This window comes from Ascaphus truei, chromosome 3 (genome assembly GCF_040206685.1).
Source record: "Ascaphus truei isolate aAscTru1 chromosome 3, aAscTru1.hap1, whole genome shotgun sequence".
In the NCBI taxonomy this organism is placed as follows: Eukaryota; Metazoa; Chordata; class Amphibia; order Anura; family Ascaphidae; genus Ascaphus; species Ascaphus truei.
The window spans coordinates 116,297,561-116,317,486 of record NC_134485.1 but is presented as its reverse complement, the minus strand read 5'-3'; the positions used below and the strand labels follow the sequence as shown (position 1 = coordinate 116,317,486).

At 42.3% G+C, this 19,926-nt stretch overlaps 1 protein-coding gene across 2 annotated transcripts in view; it reads right to left on the bottom strand.

Annotated features, from left to right (window-relative positions):
- Positions 1–19,926, bottom strand: part of TBL1X (transducin beta like 1 X-linked) — a 359,253-nt gene that overhangs the window by 53,855 nt on the left and 285,472 nt on the right. For both annotated transcript variants that reach the window (XM_075589381.1, XM_075589382.1), the window contains one exon: positions 8,120–8,369. In XM_075589381.1, coding sequence (XP_075445496.1) covers positions 8,120–8,369 — 250 coding nt within the window. The remainder of the gene's footprint in view (positions 1–8,119; positions 8,370–19,926) is intronic.

Genomic DNA, 19,926 nt, shown 5'->3' with positions numbered 1-19,926 from the left:
CCTTCTCCAACTTCTACTATAAACACCCCCCTTCCCCCACCCCCAGATGCTTAGTGACGCAGAGTGATAATCACACAATTTGCACCAGTCTTTTGAGCAACCCTAGATACAGATTCCCCTATGCAGACACATTTTCTTTTATTACCGTAATCACCTTTTGTCATAAAATAAAGATACTAAATATATTGGATGCTCACATTTTACTGTTTCCTGCTTTTTAATCTTCAACTGCTTTCAATCAGCAGTTGCCTCCCCTCCCCCCCCCCTTTTTTTTTTACAAAGGCGGGAAGCAGGGGGGTCTTCAAAGCTGAAACATGTGCATTTAATAACCATAGAACGCCTGGTTGCCGAGGCACATACCGGGATCACAAGCATCATTACTACCTGGTTATTTAAATACCCTACCTCATGCAAGCCAATAATATCTCCGTACGGGATGGTACCTGCGCTATGTTTACAGGTATGTATCTCGGGTCTCCGAAGCTGAAATGAAAACGTTTCAGCTCTGAAGACCTTATGCTTCAAACCCATGTTATAAAAAATTAAAAAAATAAAAAGTATGGGGAACTGCTCCTTTAACTCTTTTGGTGCTCCAGGACGTACCTACTGTGTCATGGGGTCTGGCAATCCTGCTAGTTTTGTTAGGGCAGATCATGTCCCGCGATCACATCCTCCCCTTCCGTTATCAGTGACGGAAGCGATCACGTGACCGATTCTCGCAGCGGACACTTGATCGGAGTGCCGGAGAGGCGAGTGCCGGAGAGGCCGTGACACTCTGGCCCCATGGGGCCTATTGCACTCTGAGGGTTAAGCGGATGTGCATATTTTTTCAGTTGTTAGCAAGTGACGTCCTGTGTGCACCTGCATAGTTCCCTACCAAACCATGTTAAGAGTTTGTGACAGACTTTTTATCTGAGAACACAAAAAGACAAAAGCGCAAACGCACATAGTGAAGTTTGTAAAAATATAGGTGTATATTAATTAGGGTATAATATCTGCGTACATCAGATTAGTTGGTAATAGACATTTCATGTACAATACATGAGTTTACCACACGCCGCACTGCCACTTCCAGGTCTCAGATTGTCTCTCTCACAGCATCCAGAACCGTCTGTCACAGCTGTAGCATGGGATCTCTGCCGCACTGCTGCCTTCCGATCGATATCCTTCCCCACTCGCTGCCGTCACCGCCGCTCGCGGCTAGGATCTGCCTCCGACCGCCACTATGCTACGGAGCAGTATGCTAGTGGGTCACGTGTCCCGCGGGGTTTTGCGACTGGCCGCAAAGGGAGGTTGAGGCGTAAAGCGTGATGGTGGCTTTACTGCAATTTGCCGAGTGCAGCTTTGGCATGAAATCAGTCCAGAGCAGATATTACCACACAGACTGTGGAGATATATTTCTAGGGCTATATAAAACACTTATCCAACGCGTTTCGAAGCTTACGCTTCTTCTTCCCTGAAGAAGAAGCGTAAGCTTCGAAACGCGTTGGATAAGTGTTTTATATAGCCCTAGAAATATATCTAGAAATATATCTCCACAGTCTGTGTGGTAATATCTGCTCTGGACTGATTTCATGCCAAAGCTGCACTCGGCAAATTGCAGTAAAGCCACCATCACGCTTTACGCCTCAACCTCCCTTTGCGGCCAGTCGCAAAACCCCGCGGGACACGTGACCCACTAGCATACTGCTCCGTAGCATAGTGGCGGTCGGAGGCAGATCCTAGCCGCGAGCGGCGGTGACGGCAGCGAGTGGGGAAGGATATCGATCGGAAGGCAGCAGTGCGGCAGAGATCCCATGCTACAGCTGTGACAGACGGTTCTGGATGCTGTGAGAGAGACAATCTGAGACCTGGAAGTGGCAGTGCGGCGTGTGGTAAACTCATGTATTGTACATGAAATGTCTATTACCAACTAATCTGATGTACGCAGATATTATACCCTAATTAATATACACCTATATTTTTACAAACTTCACTATGTGCGTTTGCGCTTTTGTCTTTTTGTGTTACAGTGCCTAGGGGTTTTCCCCTGTCCATATAGCTGCAGATCACCCATCGAATTAGAGGTTGTATTTAGTTTTAAATTGACACAACGGTGGTGAAGGGTTAAAACACTAGAAATAATAATTTGCGCACTTTTTTTGTTTTGTTCTGTTTTTATCTGAGAAGACTGGTGTCGTGAGAGGCCAGCAACATACATGGCAAAACGTGTTTGTTTACTTCCTATGTAGCCCTGTGTGGTTTGGGCTATAGGTCTGCCCTCCTCCTGGCAGTAATCCCTGCGTAAGGGCAGGTTTGCCAGGAGCTATCATGGGTTTTCCCCACTTCAGGCAGTGCAGTGAGTCAGTGAAGGCAGTGTCATCAGGCTCTGTGTCAATCAGAAGAAACAGGGGTGGTGCCTGCTGGAGCTACTTAGTGTACTGCCACTTCCTATTTAGTGAGTCTGTCCCCAGAGTGAGAGGGACAAGGTGACCCAGACCAAGGTGCCAGGACTGGCAGGCTTGGGGCCTACCTACGGGGAGTGAGAGGGTGCACCTCCTATCCTGCATAGAGGATAGGGGAAGAGCAAGACCCACTCTTGGTGCCCTAGGCCGGGAGTGAGGCCAGGGACAACCTGGAGGGAGACAGCTTGCTGTGTGATCTGGCTGCTGAATAGAAGAGACCAATAAAGAGACTGCACTTTTACTTATACTCCTGCGTGAGAGTGAAGTGTATCGGGAGGAGGGGAGATATTCTCTTGTAGATACAGCTGGGGGCTGCAGGAGATGGAGGCGCTGCACCAGTAAGTGAGACGGAGGCACAACCCCAGAAGCCTGTCCTGTTATCCCCCATACCATCGTGGGAGACTCAGGGCCCCCTGTTGCCAGTATGTATGCACCACACTAAGACACGTAGCCTGAGCAGTATATTCCCAAGGAGAACCTATCTGAGATTGGGGGAGGGGAATAAGGGTTACACCTACATGAATACAAAACATGATTGGTGATTTATGGTGATATCTATGAATGTTCCAGATTCTAGCTATATGTATGCATGCTATAGTCCCTGTCTCCTACTTCCAGATGCATTGAAGCACAAGTGTTAACAAATAAAGATCTTGGAAGAAAGATAATCTCATTATATTATATTATATTTAGGCCCTTCTTCAATATGCTGTGACGCTGACTTCCCTATGCTGGAGACGTTTTTATTCCCATTCATGTGAAAATGAGCACAATGAAGTCAGCTTCTCAGCATATTAAAAATAGGTCCTAATATTAAGTTATAGTTTTAAAGTATGGTATTACTTCTAGTATTGTTTTTTAATCACCCTGTTGAATTCACGTCACAATGTTTAAAAGAAGACAATAAGTCTATTATTTTATGAGTGAAAATAACATCCATTTTCTACCATCTAAACACATGACATGTCATACTGTATCTGCAACAGATTTTAAAAAACATCTGAAATTAAGGTGCAACCAATAAAAATGGATATAGAACGAGTATGTGTTACATGGGCGAATGTTGTCAATCTATTGCCACACTACCACATTGCTAAATGTATTTATTTATCAAATGTTTTACCAGGAAGTAATACATTGAAAGTTACATCTAGTTTTCAAGTATGTCCTGGGCATAGAGTTAAGATGACAAATAATACATGGTTACAAATACATAGTTACATAAGTGAACACGCAACACACAGAACCCCAGCAAGCTCTTTTTAGGAACCCCTGAGCCCCCACAAAATATATATGTATACAAGTGTCAAAAAGGAGAGCTATTGAGCGTGGCAATTGTATACAACAAGTGACAGAGAAGCCCAATGCTACATCCAATATGACAAAAATACAAAAATACACAATAAAATACTTATATATTCTATTGAAAATGGTCATTTAGTTTAACCCTTTGGCCAAAGCATTGTAAGCCTGTGAGCCACGACAAGGCAGACCCAGTTAACAGGTCCTAACACTTCCAGATAAAATACCTCTATTAGGATTTAAATTCTCATACTTATATATTCTATTGAAAAAGGGTCATTTAGCTTAACCCTTTAGCCAATGACCCTTTTTCAGAAGAATATATAAGTATTTTACTGTATATTTTTATCATATTGGATGTAGCATTGGGCTTCTCTGTCGCTTGTTGTATACAATTGCCACGCTCAATAGCTCTCTTTTTTGACACAAACATACATATATGTGGGGGTTCAGGGGTTCCTAAAATGAGCTTGCTGGGGATCCATGTGTTGTTTGTTAACTTATTTTCAGCTGTCCCAGCTGTTGGAGGTTAGTGGCTCCTCCTTCCCAGGGTTTTAAGCTCACCCCTCCCCACTTCCCAAGTCAGCAGATCTTTTTCATTCTACTGGATATGGAACCAATGTTGGTCTTTCTCCCTCCTAATAGAGGTAAATGAGAATTTAAATCCTAATAGAGGTATTTTATCTGGAAGTGTTAGGACCTGTTAACTGGGTCTGCCTTGTCGTGGCTCACAGGCTTACAATGCTTTGGCCAAAGGGTTAAACTAAATGACCATTTAAAGGAGAATATATAAGTATTTTACAGTGTATTTTTGTCATATTGGATGTAGCATTGGGCTTCTCTGTCGCTTGTTGTATACATATGCCACGCTCAATAGCTCTCCATTTTGACACTTATATACATATATGTGGGGGCTCAGGGGTTCCTAAAATGAGCTTGCTGGGGTTCTTTGTTGTTTGTTGTGTTGTTTGTTAACTTATTTTCAGCTGTCTCAGCTGTTGGAGGTTAGTGGCTCCTCCTTCCCTCTATTAATCCTAATAGAGGTATATTAGTATTTTATCTGGTAGTGTTAGGACCTGTGAACTGGGTCTGCCTTGTCGTGGCTCACAGGCTTACAATGCTTTGGCCAAAGGGTTAAACTAAATGACCCTTTTTCATGAGAATTATTAAGTATTTTACTGTGTATTTTTGTCATATTGGATGTAGCATTGGGCTTCTCTTTCGCTTGTTCTATAAGTGAACAGGGTATACATTATATACAAGACACTGCATGCACAGTTAGAGATAATATATACTACAGGCGTATGTAACAGTTACAGACCAGATACAAATGTGAGACAGCTTTAGTTTTGAAAGAACTTAGACTGGTGGTGGATGTGAGAGTCTCTGGTAGGTTGTTCCAGTTTTGTGGTGCATGGTAAGAGAAGGAGGAGCGGCCGGATACTTTGTTGAGCCTTGGGACCATGAACAGTCTTATGGAGTCAGATCTCAGATGATAAGTGCTGCATGTGGTAGGGGTGAGGAGCTTCTTTAGATTGACAGGCAGCTTGCCCAGAAAGTATTTGAAGGCAAGACAGGAAAGATGAACTTTGCGCCTAGACTCAAGTGATGACCAATCTAGTTCTTTGAACATTTCGCAGTGATGTGTGTTGTAGTTGCTTTGGAGAACAAAATGGCATATTGAATTGTAGAGGGTATCAAGTTTGCTAAGGTGGGTTTGGGGTGCCGAGCCGTATACTATGTCCCCATAGTCGATAATTTGCATTAGCATCTGCTGTGTGATATGCTTTCTGACCAGCAGACTTAGGGAGGATTTGTTCCTGTAAAGTACACTTAGTTTGGCATAGGTTTTGGATGTCGGAGTATTAATGTGCATCCCAAATGTTAAATGGCAGTCAAACCATATGCCCAAGTATTTAAAACTAGTAACAGGAGTTAGGGTGGTATTAGCGTTGGTTCTGATTTGGAGCTCAGTCACTGAAAGCTTTAAAAATTTAGCCTTTGTCCCAAATACCATTGTTACAGTCTTGTCAGTGTTTAAAAACAGTTTGTTTTGGGAAATCCAATTTTCAAGTCTCAAAAAGTCAGATTGAAGTATGTGTTCAAGGTCGGAGAGGCTAGGGCTGTATACACATAAGATTGTGTCATCTGCATACATGTCTATTGAAGCTCCCTTACAAGCTGTAGGAAGATAATTGATGAACACTGAGAAGAGTAGGGTAGATAGAACAGTTTCTTATAAACCTAGCTTTACCAAACATTATTAAATGCAGTGAAACAGAAATCTATGTCACCTAATACACCAACAGTTGGCTGCCCAGGTTGGTTTGTTCCGTACTGTTGCATATGTTTATAATTGGGAAGGATTCAAGTTCCATGCTTCCTACTTGCTGAACGTGGAGCTAAGAAGGGACAAGAAAGCCTCTTCAGGTTCATGTATCCCTTTCGGACAAACACCAGGGCGCATCAAGAAGTGATAAGAACAGAAATGGAGAGAAAGAACATAAATAAGAAAGGTAAATGAAGAACTAAGTACTGCAGCTATAACCAGGCTACTGAGCCCTTCAGATTAAGATAAAAATTGAGGATGAACTGCTGCATGAAAGGAAGAAATAACTGAAGAAATAAAAGCATTCGGCAACCAAGCCAAGTTAATCACAGTATGGGTTCCCGTTCTCCTTTTTTTTAAAATTCATATTGGGGGTTATTCATTAAACTACGATAGTGCAGATCTGGGCACTATTGCACAGAATCTCCCGGTGACATCAATGGGAGTTTCCATGCATTAGTGCCCAGACTTTAACTCTCATTGATTTCATCGGATAAATAACCTCTATTTTATGTATTTCCTCATCCAATTTTGGAATTTATCATTTACTATTCTCTTTTTTGAAATTGACTGTATTGACCTCTTTTCATCCCGATCATATAATGCTAAACCCTTAAATATTTTTTTTTTTACATTTTTCATTACTTTCCCCCTTCTATTCTGATTTCATGAAGAAGAAAAAATTGAGGAGAGAATGGTTTGGGGCCATGCAGTGTTAAACTGTTACATACGGTAGTTACATAGTAGATGAGGCTCAAAAATTACATACTGTATGTCCATCAAGTTCACCCAATGCAGCGAAACAAATAATTGAAAAAGCTACAGATTAAGCTAAATTAGTTGAACAGGACGGATCCAACGACTAGACAAGAACTGATCACACAACATTGACATTAAAGTTTGACCTCCTACTGAAGAATTAATATCAACCTGTAGAGTGCCTAAATGTCACAACACCTGGACGCTAGTGGTTCTTATTACGTCTAGCTGTTTTATGACGTCCAGCTGTCTCTGAGAGGACTTTCTCTCATGTTCTTGATGTCGTGAGGCATGTCACAACCATATGATCTCTACACAAGTGATTACATGGAAGGTTGAATGTCTCATTGTCTGTGGCTCTCTGGTACCAGCAACAAAAGTGTAAGATGGTGTATTAAAAACATTTTTGAAACAAGTCACAATGCCAAAGAATAAAATAGTGGCGCATTACCTACCCAAACGTTTCAAGACGTCATTTGTAAAATACAAGTGTTTCCCAGCCACATTTCTACGACATATAAATAGAGATTTGCAAATCTCTTTCAGTTCTATCAACGAAACTGTAGGTGATTTTTGCGAAAGCATTGCAAAGTATTTCTGTGCTTAGGTGTTCGCCGAAAGTCGTCATAAACACAACATTTTTGTGTTGGTCTGCAACCTTTGCCAAAATTAAGTAATTAAAGAGCAATGTGACCCAGTGCCATCCTCTGCAGCAAGTGAAATTCATGGAAATTATAAAAGGGCAGCAATTTTTTCAATAACATTTCGAATGCATAACGAGTTCTCAATGCTTCAGTGAATACCTGTAAATGTTGATGATTTCCAACATTTTCACAAGCAGTAAAAAGTCTCAATTTTGCCGGGGTTTTTTTTGGACTGGAAGAGCCACGATAAATAAAAGTGTGCTATTTGTCATTGCTAAAACTATTGTGACGGAAGTAAATATTTCCACTTTTTTTCTTGCACTAATTTTTTCCCCTCTAACAACTATTTTCATGTCTATAAACTTAAAGTTAAAGACATGCCTTGAGCACAGACCTGAAACGTTGCTGTCAAATCTGTCTGCTGTGTGTCCGGACATCATCACATCTTTTGATAGTGCGGACTGTGGACTTTTTTTCCAGTGTGACTTGTTATTTGGGGGTGGTGTTGGTGCTCCCATAGTTTAACTTCCTGTTATATTTTTTTTAATCTAGTCGTTGAATCACTTTTTCTTTTTGGAGCTAGTCTATTTATATTCTGTTTTGGTAAAGCAAACGTAGTTTGGCACAGGCCTTTTACTTACTTATTGCATGTGCCCCATTTTCGTCACCATTCACAGTGGCTGCTCCGTTCTTTGGTGTGTTCTGCTGTGGTGCAGGAGCTGGTGCTGCCGTGGTGGCAGGTGCTGCACTGGAGACAGCAACTGCAGCAGCAGCCTGCTGCTGAGCTAACTTCTCTCTGAAGGCCTGTTGTCGAGTCTGCACAACGTCAGGCATCACGGCATCAATCAGAGACAACGATTCTATTGGTCGACCATCAAATACTGTGCCATCCTAGACAGAAAAGTGAACACATGATAGGCTGTAAAGCACCGTGAAGATAACAGGACAATTGAGAGCAGACGCTCCTAGGACAAAAGTCAGAGATTTTAATAAATTCTATCCAAGTGACAGACACCATTTAAAAAAATAAGATAAGTATAAGTATTTCTAGTATCAATATATGTTTGTTTTAAAAAAAACATTAAGGCCCGTATTTAGCTGGTGGTGCTATGCCTTTCCACCGCATTCAAAGGAATGGAAGGTGTTTTAAAGCAGCATTCCCCTCCAAGGGTCGTTTAATGTTTATTCTTTTTAAGATTATAGAACAGGGGGTCCATAGAACCACGTTCATTTCAGCTACGGGACCCTCTGAATCACAAGATACTTACCTCCATAGGTGCTGCCAGTTACTGCATAGTTCTTAAAATACCCTGTAAATCTCCTGCACCACTCAGGCTAATAGGAAGCTGGGACGGATGACATTGCAGCTTCCTATTGGCCCGCAGGCCGTGGGAGATGTGAACCTCCATTTTATTTCCCTAGCAGGGGTAAGAATCTTAGAAACCCGGGGGTTCACGGAGCTGAAATTAACACGGTTAAGCTCTGGAGACCCCCTGCTTTCCACCTACGTATATATATTGTGTGCCCATTTGCATATCATTTCCCAGAATCCCTTGCTGCAGTGGAAGCACTGTATGCTAGGTGATAATGGTGAAAGGCAGGGTTGCAGACCTGTCTAAGACATCTGAATGTGCTCATAAGTGATATTCTTAATTGGATATATATGTATATATATATATAGTGCAGAATAAATGAGTTCTTCAGTATTAGGTGATACCTTTTTTATTGGACTAACAATTTATGTCATAGGACAAGCTTTCGAGAGTTCTCCTCTCTTCTTCAGGTCAAGCAATACTGATATACAAAGGATTCAATGGCTAAAAAAAAACAACAGATATTTACTGTAGATAAGGTAGGGTGTTAAGTGTTTGAAGCCAGGGGACAGTGTCAAAGAAAGGTGGGGAGGGAAAGGGATGCTGGAGGGGAGAGAAAGTGTGGATAAGAATTGAGGCAAGCAGGATAATTACAAACAATTTTGATAGGGTGTGAGTAAACCCATGTCCGCATTAAGTCCTTTGGTTTTGGTGTCAAAGAGTCTTATCATTCTGAGTTCTAATGTTTTCCGTTCTTGGGTGCTTTTGTATTGTATGTCTTTATTTATATAGCGCCATTAATGTACATAGCGCTTCACAGCAGTAATACATGTGGTAATCGAATAAATAACAGATAATATAAATAACAGATCATGGGAATAAGTGCTTTAGACAAAAACATAACATTAAGGAAGAGGAGTCCCTGCCCCGAGGAGCTTACAATCTAATTGGTAGGTAGGGAGAACGTACAGAGACAATAGGAGGGAGTTCTGGTAAGTGCGTCTGCAGGGGGCCAAGCTTTATGTATCATGTGTTCAGAATGTTCACAGTGCTATTCGTATGCTTCTTTAAGCAAGTGTGTCTTAAGGTGGGTCTTAAAGGTGGATAGAGAGGGTGCTAGTCGGGTACTGAGGGGAAGGGCATTCCAGAGGTGTGGGGCAGAAAGTGAAAAAGGTTTAAGGCGGGAGAGGGCTTTAGATAAAAAGGGGGTAGAAAGAAGACATCCTTGAGCAGAACGCAAGAGTCGGGATGGTGCATAGCGAGAAATTAGGGCTGAGATGTAAGGAGGGGCAGAAGAGTGTAAAGCTTTAAAAGTGAGGAGAAGAATGGAGTGTGAGATGCGGGATTTGATTGGAAGCCAGGAGAGGGATTTCAAGAGGGGAGATGCTGAGACAGATCTAGGAAAGAGTAGAGTGATTCTGGCAGCAGCATTTAGGATAGATTGTAGGGGAGACAGGTGAGAGGCAGGAAGGCCGGACAGCAGGAGGTTACAGTAATCAAGACGGGAGAGAATGAGGGCCTGAGTCAGAGTTTTAGCAATCGAGCAACAGAGGAAAGGGCGTATCTTTGTTATATTGCGGAGGAAAAAGCGACAAGTTTTAGAAATGTTTTGAATGTGAGGGGCGAATGTGAGAGAGGAGTCGAGTGTGACCCCTAGGCAGCGTGCTTGGGCTACTGGGTGTATGATCGTAGTTCCAACAGTAATGTGGAAGGAGGTAGTAGGGCCAGGTTTGGGAGGAAGTATGAGGAGCTCTGTTTTAGCCATGTTGAGTTTAAGGTGACGGAGGGCCATCCAGGATGATATAGCAGAGAGACATTCAGAAACTTTGGTCTGTATACCAGGTGTAAGGTTGGGTGTTGAAAAGTATATTTGTGTGTCGTCAGCATAGAGGTGATATTTAAACCCAAAAGATGTTATTAGGTCACCTAGAGAGAGTGTGTACAGAGAAAAGAGAAGAGGTCCCAGGACAGAGCATGGTATGCATGTGGTAGGTTCTTTCTAGTGACAACATACAACCCTACCCTAGAGGGTGTACGAAAAATAATCAAAGATCTGCAACCCATGCTGACAGAGGATGCGACATTAAAAGAAATCTTTCCCAAACCTCCCATTCTTGCATTCCGGCAACCACCAAACCTCAAACAGAAATTAGTCAGCAGAAAACTTCACAACGATTTTAAAAACATGAATAATGGCACAAAACCGTGCAGCAACAAACGCTGCAAACTCTGCAAACACATTTGCCAAGATCCCACAGCCAGTCACAACCATAGAACATTCAATGTTAAAGGATCATACAGCTGCACATCCAGAAATATAGTGTATATGATTCAGTGCAACAAATGTGACCAAGGCTGCTACATTGGGGAAACCAGCCAGAAACTACAAGGAAGAATGAATATGCACAGACACTCTATACTCCATCACGAAGAAGGAAGATACTGCTCACCTGTGGGACATCACTTCTCACAACCAGATAATTCCATAAATGATTTAAAAATCAAAATCCTCAATGGAATGTTTAAAAGCACCCAAGAACGGAAAATATTTGAACTCAGAATGATAAGACTCTTTGACACCAAAACCAAAGGACTTAATGCGGACATGAGTTTTCTCACACCCTATCAAAATTGTTTGTAATTATCCTGCTTGCCTCAATTCTTATCCACACTTTCTCTCCCCTCCAGCATCCCTTTCCCTCCCCACCTTTCTTTGACACTGTCCCCTGGCTTCAAACACTTAACACCCTACCTTATCTACAGTAAATATCTGTTGTTTTTTTTTTTTTTCCTCTCTCTACACTGCTTTAGCCATTGAATCCTTTGTATATCAGTATTGCTTGACCTGAAGAAGAGAGGAGAACTCTCGAAAGCTTGTCCTATGACATAAATTGTTAGTCCAATAAAAAAGGTATCACCTAATACTGAAGAACTAATTTATTCTGCACTATCGCAACTGGACTAACACGGCTATTTTCTGCTTTTATATATATATATATATATATATATATATATATATATATATATATATATATATATATATATATATATATGAAACGATTATGCGAAACCGCACCTTTAAAGCACAGCATTGCTTTTGCAAATTGGGGCCTTAATGTTTCCCTGGTAACCTGGTGTTTGTGAGGATTTTGATAGCTGTTATCTAATCTTTCCTGTGGAACCTTCTCTTTGGCAACCTCAGCCCTCATTTACTCAATTTCTTTAACTTGGAAAATAATTGTAATGCTTTCATTAGCAAAACCAGCTGAGAGTGTTGAACAATAGGAGACTGATAAGAAAAGGACAGTGCTCCAGTTGATAAGAAAAACATATACATTTTTTTTTACAGAACATACTTTTTTTTTTTTAAATGTAAATGTCATTGCATCCTTTTTAGGTATTTCAATTACAATGATAAATTGAGACGCAACATATTACGTTTAGTAGAACGTCCCATTTAGCTCCTTCACTGTAACAGGGGGCAGCATTGTGATGGTCGTTGTGGCAACGAAGTGGTTAAAATAGAAGAAAAACAAACCACTAAAGAGATTATGAGTCATATTTACAAAGTGGTGCTATGTTATAAGACACATTCTGGACCATGTAAATGAATGGATCATAACAGGCCATAACAGAGGATCCGCAAGAGACTCTGTTGCTATGCTCCACTAATAAAGAATTCACGATCACACATCCCAGCCTCTGCATATTTTCTTCGGCTGTGCACCGATTCCTCCTGTGTGTGGATACATGTAAATGAATGGATCATAACAGGCCATATTTGCTATGCAGTTCTACTCCATAAAACGCCTTCCAATTCCGGAAGTCATGTTACAGCTCATTCACTTGAATGGGCCGTAAGGGACCACACTGCATTTGCTGTGCTGTGCTGGAAGGTGTCTTATGATAGCACTGCTTAGTAAATATATGGGCCTAGATCTTTTAGACTATGCAAATCTTTAAAAACTGCTAAAAATGTTGAGCCATTGACTGATTAACTCATCAGTCCCAACCTCCAGCATGGTTGCTATTCGATTTCCGAAGCCCTCAAGCACACTGAACAGGCAATTTATTGAAATGAGGCCTACAATATAACATACAAAGCGCAGTAACCCTCAGAGCAGTGCAAAATGTGAATCTCCAGTTATAGTGTGTAATGGTGATTGTACTGATAACAAGCAACCTATCACGGCTTCAGGGCCCAGAATTAACCTCGATGTGTTTGTCATTCAACACTAATAAATATTGATCTATTTTACGTTCAATCAATCCTATTCACATAGTTTCATGTTATTTTGCCACTGGGGAAAAAAATCCACATTCAAAGCATCATTTTATCCACTATTTATTCTCTCTAATCACCATAGGACAGAAAGCCAATGTTACATGCTTTTATATATGAACTTCATCTTAAATCCCATTTTCAGCTCTGTATACGCTTTACCACCATCCCAACACAAGCCAACTGATTTTCACCTCCATTCAATTTTGCTAATTTGGGGATTATATAATACAAATGCCACTTGTGAGCACATTCACATGTCTCAAACAGGTTAGATATCTCGTCTCTCCCCGTTATCTCTTGGCATACAATGCTTCCACTTCAGCCAGGGATTCAGGGTAATGACATGCAAATGAGCACACAGTGTCACTCTTTACTTCTTATCCCTTTTAACATGGACGCCAGACCGCCGGTGCAGAAAAAGCTAATGTTGATATTTTATTGTTATCGTTTTCAGGCCCCATTGTCTTGTACTCCGGAATATGTTGGCGGGTTATAAATAAATAGTAATAATAATGTGCCAAACAGAATCCTGCAAGAATTAATAGCATCAGATTTAACAAAGAAAAACACCTCATCACTTTTTTCGCAGGTCTCTAGCTTGGAAGACTTTGACACACAAGTCCCCTAGTTGTCTTTTGACCACCTGAATACACTAAAAATATGATGTGTGTTATCTTGTAAGCTGTCACCCAATGTCTTACCTTGGATAACCATTACACTTCATTCTACTTTCTGAACTTTATCATGATGATGCAAATGCTGAAAAGCATTCATGTAGTCACTCTTCCTTCACATCTCAGCTACAGATGCAGTTCCATTTACAGATTTTTAGGAGTCCCTGATGAAGCTGCGACATAGCAGTGAAACGCGTAGGGCGATCGGAGGGATCATAACCCAGGTAGCACGAGGAATCCTAACAGCAGTAGAAGACTGTCTGAACGACAACTGGGGAGCTGTGGGAGGTTGTAGCTGAAGCGTGTATGGAACGCCGGGAGAATGCCGACATCGCAGCTCAATCGGGGGGAGTCTCAGGGCGACCTATAAACGTCCCAAGGTCATTTACTCACTTACGTTTGTGAGTGTAGTGTGTGAGTTTTAGATTTTGTATTACTTCAGTATATGTTTTTACACAATCGATTCTTTCTCTTCTGTTTTTAAGGATTTATTCCACATTGAGGATAAGGTGACATCATCCACCTTACAAAAAGGTCCTACTAATCCACCTTGATCGTGACCCTGAGATTATTCACACACAAATTCTTCTTTGACAGTTCCATTTAAGGTTAGATTTATAAAAGTAGTTTTGCTTGTGGCATAACTTTTTATTTCAACTGTAGTATCAACGGATTTGGTATATAATCTAATCTATTTAAGCCAAAAAACACAACGTTTCGACCAAGTGGTCTTTATCAAGTGAGGTAAAGTCACACCTACTTAATAAAGACCACTTGGTCGAAACGTTGTGTTTTTTGGCCAAAATATATTAGATTATATACCAAATCCATTAAGCCTTGCGTTGCCTTTCTCCTTGTACTGCTGGATTTGCGGCAGGCTTCTATCCATTCGCAGGAGCACCGGTAATTGTATCATATTTCACTGACCTTTTTTGGTGGGCAGCAACTACCTTATTTCATGTTCCCTGAGTTTAAGAACAAACTAAAAGGGAACCCACTCTACCTAGATATACGTACAGACAGGTGCACTAGGGCAAGTGATAGATGAACAACGAAAAGACAACACCGATGGAGCATAGACAATACTAAATAGATAAGTCCCTCGTGCACTCAGTGTCTGTGGATGAGAATGTGACCTTACAGAGTAAAGATAAGCAGTATAGAGCGGTGATATTGGTCCTGTATGTATTGCGTATTGAATACATTAAAAATATCCATTTAATTGATATGCATTAAAAATATATCAGAACCAGACTATGAAGAATAAGGTGAGAGCAATACAAATGTATTAAATGATAGCACTTATGCTTGTATCCTGTAGAGGCAAATGATCACCAGCAAAATAAAGCTGATCTACAGTATAAATGCTGATAAATGCCTCTAATAGAAGTCACGCAAGCCAAAAATGGTCGAGGGTACAATGACCCAGAGTAGCGAACAGCAACCGTGAAAGTGATATGTACTAATCACAGCCTTATCAGTTAGACAATGTTAGACCCATGGGAGTATATATGTACACAAACAGCAAATGTTGGTAGTGTGGGGCCAACGCTGGATCCTATGGCTCCATAGTAAGAGAATCTCATGACTAATTGGATGTGCAATATTTAAGTAATAATCCCCAAAGAACAGGGCATTATTGGCCAGTAATGCCCTGTTCTGAGGGGATTATTACTATTATAGGCTAAATGTAGGCTTTTTTCATAAATAATAGACACTTTTGTATAGTTATATAGATTTTTTTATTAAAATAAAATGGTAAATACATGAAACCACGTCTATATACACTTACACTGCAGATATCTATATCCACACACTGCCTCTGTGTACGCACACACACACACACACACACACACACACACACACACACACACACACACACACACACACACACACACAGCACCTCTACAGACACACACTGCAGCTCAACACACACAAACTACTGCTACACACACACACACACACACAACAGCACACCACACCACACAACAGAGCACCTCTACACACACAGCAGCTCTAGACACACACACACACACAGCAGCTCTACACACACAAGCACACATACACACACACACACACACACACACACACACACTGGAGCTCTAGACACACAACACAGCACCTCCTCTACACACACAACACAGCAGCTCTACACACACAACACAGCAGCTCTACACACACACAACACAGCAGCCCTACACACAAACTCTGCTGCTACACACATATGCTACACCCATAAAGACTGCTGCTGACACTGACACACACACACACACACACACACACACACACACACACACACACACACACACACACTGGAGCTCTATATACACACACACACACACACACACACACACACACTAGCTCTATACACACACTATCATGGAACAAGATTTATATCTCTGTTTATATCCCCCCCCCCTTTCTTTGCAGATTCTGCTTGTCAGTTCCTTAAAGCTGCAGTGTTGCCTTTCTCCTTCCAGTCTGCCAGTACTCTGGTTGCCCTGGCAACATCTCCAGTCCTCCTAGGTATTGGACTTTACCATTCCCCCCTGTCCCTGTTGACAGTTGGTTTAGCCTTCCCTTATTCCTGTGTCACAAGCAGGACCCTCTTTCTTTTATACCTGACCACTGGCTGAGTGAGTACCCCTCTCTGTTACACTCCTCCCGACAAGGCCTTATCCTTTTCACCTGCCCTTAACTACAGTACAAGGCATCCACAGAGAAGCACTCTCCCAACACAACATCACATCCACAAGTGCCTGTATATACTGCTCCTTTCCTAATAAAGTGAAGAAAATATAACAGGACTTGGTGTGCGTTGGAAAGGGGGTTGAGTTGAAGCTATCTGGGTCTATTCATACCCTGGGACATGACCCTGGGTCCAGAATACACACAAACTGCTGATACACATACAACAGCACAACAAACACATACACACACACACACACTGCAGCCACAATAAAAAATGCTGCCACTTACTAAACTTTGCACTCTCATCCCCACCTCTTACACACAACACAGCACAACACAGCACCTCTACACACACACACACACACACAAACTGCTGCTACACACACATGCTACACCCATAAACACTGCTGCTGACACTGACACACACACACTGGAGCTCTATAAACACACACACACAGCACCTCAACACAGATATACAACACAACAGCACAGCACACACACACTGCTACTGACACACCCACAAACAAACTGCAGCCACAAAGAAACTGCAGACAGCCACCTATTTCTTTGCAGACTCCCCCCCCCCCCTCCCAATTCAACTGAATCTGCTCAGAAAATCTTAGTCAGCTCGGGAGGGGGAGGAGTCAACCCGTGGCTGATACGTCCTGACCAATCCTCTACCCTGTCTCAGAGCTGTTACTTCATTCAGACAAATCCCCTGCCCTGTCTTAGCTGTTCTGAAAGCTGATTGGCTGGAAATAAACACATTGAAAACTACACATTGCAAGCTGCTTACATTCCGGGCATTACTGATTGGATAATGCACAGAATTTTAACAAATCAGAGAGCAGGGTTTTCAATAATGCCTGGAATTTTACTGCTTTAGCCTATAATGCTACACAACATTCCACGACACGATTAACTGTATAATCCAATTGGTAAAATGGATAAGTGTCTGAACACTGGGTAAGTGCGGGTGTCTGGGTAAACGCCCCGCAGCAGGCCATGGGAACATAAGCGTGAACACACAATCAATTGTGTGTGGTCAACCCTAAATCCTATAGCTCCATAATGAACACATAAGCATTGAATGTGTAATGGTGCTACATAGCTTTGCTCAGCAAACTAGTCCTTATGCTCAAATTGATAGCAGTGGAGATGTGTTAGAGCACCTGATGAATGCGGGTGTATCTGTAAAGAAGCCCCGCATGAACTAGCCCTAACACAATAATCTATCTGATTATTTCTGTACCATTCCTATTGATTTTATCTGAACAATTTATATATGTTTTTAATGTATTAATTTCATTGACATGGTTTCAGTGTTGTTGTTAGTGCGTCTAGGCTCCACCCCTGTCTTTATCTTCCACTCAGGGGATAAACATAAATAGTGGCTTCTGCATGGTGGGAGGATCTTACCCTCTCTGGAAGAAGCTGAAGCGAAATGTGCATCAGAGGGAAGCGCCATGACGTCACGCATCAAGCGACAGCGTGTGGAGTTAGACAGACTGGAACCCTGACGGAGCTGTGCGAGCTACATTTACGCAGTCTCATCGGATCGCTCTCCTACAGGGATAGTACAGCTAAGATATCAGGGTCTTCTTTCCCTCTTTCTATCGTCTTCCCATCCCTTTCCCCCCGTGACGAAGGGTTATGTCATTGAGGGACAGGGCAAGCGGGATCATACGATCCTTCCAATAGGCACTATACACCTGTGGAACACCCTGCAGGGTCAGTATATGTTGGTGTGTAGGGACCTGTACTTTTCACTCCCGTCCCTGTGTGTAGGTACTTATCGTTTTAGGGCCAGTTCATGCGGGGCTTCTTTACAGATACACCCGCATTCATCAGGTGTTCCAACACATCTCCACTGCTATCCATGTGCAAATTTTACACCTTTACTAGCCCAAGTGGCCAATTTGCCATGAATTGACAATGACTAACTGGCCTTTTTAAGGGTTTAACATTTGCACATATAAATATTATGCTTTTTGTGTTTTATTTGTAGGGTATTTATGAATTATGTTGTACGGTCTAAAAAAAATATATATATATATTGTGACAGAAACCAGGGGATGGTAATAAATTCCGTATATAGGGCTCCCAGGATACTAGACAGTTTCTATCCTGTTTGGCCTGGGAGTGCAGCCTTATAATACATACACTCCATCCCACAGTTTGGCAAGCGCTGGAACTGAGGGATGAGAGATCCAGACCAGAGTTTGTCTGCTGCCTGATTTCTGTCTCCTGTCATGCTAATTAGGAATCAGGTATGAAAGACTGATTTCCTGTTTGCTCTGGTCTCCCCACAAGAGCCAGGAGGCTGGAAGGCTGCTGAACTACAGAGGGGAGAAGCCTCTTCCCCAAACAGGTTCAATCTTTCTGTTCATTTGTGTAAGACTGCAAAAGTACCATGTTTTGATGTTGGAAGTGGAAAAGCCACTTCCAGCCCTGAGTCAGGGATATCTAAGTTAAGTTATCGCTCAGGTGAGCAGCTTTTGTTTTGATCTGTTTTCTGTTGTATGCACTGTGGCAGTCTCAGTGCCTGGGACTGAATAAACCAGGCATAGCCTGTTTAAAGGAACAGTACGTGACGCCTCATCATTTAACCTACCCTAAAAGACCGTGTTCTAAACAGTCCCGGACAAACGACGGAGCCCCGGAGTAAGCCGTTTGTCACATATGGTGGAGAATGCGGGCAGAACACTAGGGGGTCTGCGGGTTGAAGAACTTTGAAAAAAAAAAAAAAGTTTTTTTCATCCTCTGCAAACAAGATGGAAGACGTGGTGGGTGCGCTGGTACGCAATGTCGCTGCCCAGAAAGACGCGAATGAAACCCAGCAACAGCTGTTAATAGCCCAGCAAGAAACTAATGCAAACCAGCAGCAGACGAATGCAGCCCATCAACAGCTGCTAATAGCCCAGCAAGAGATTAATGCCAACCAGCAACAGGCGAATGCCAACCAGCAACAGGCGAATGCAAACCAGCAACAGACGAATGAAGCCCTGCAAAACGCGAATGCAAACCAGCAAGAGACAAACCGCTTGCTGAGAGAGGAGCAACAGCGGTTCGCTCAGGGCTTACAGCAGGAACTCGAGATCCTGAGGGGGACTATCAGTAACCTTCCACTGGCAGCGGCAGCCCCAGTTCCGAAAATGACCAGGGCAAGCCACTACCTTCAGAAGATGGGACCCTCGGATGATGTGGAAGCCTATCTTCTCACGTTTGAACGCACGGCACAGAGAGAGGGATGGCCAGAAGCTGAGTGGGCTGGTCTAATCGCACCCTTCCTAAGCGGCGAACCCCAGAAGGCTTACTTTGATCTAGAGCCAGCCGAAGCTAACGTCTATGCAAAATTGAAGTTCGAGATCCTCGCCCGCCTCGGCGTAACCACGGCTGTTCGCGCCCAAAGGTTTCACGCATGGTCCTTCACGATGGATAAAGCCACCCGAAGCCAGATGTATGACCTCATCCACCTCGCCCGG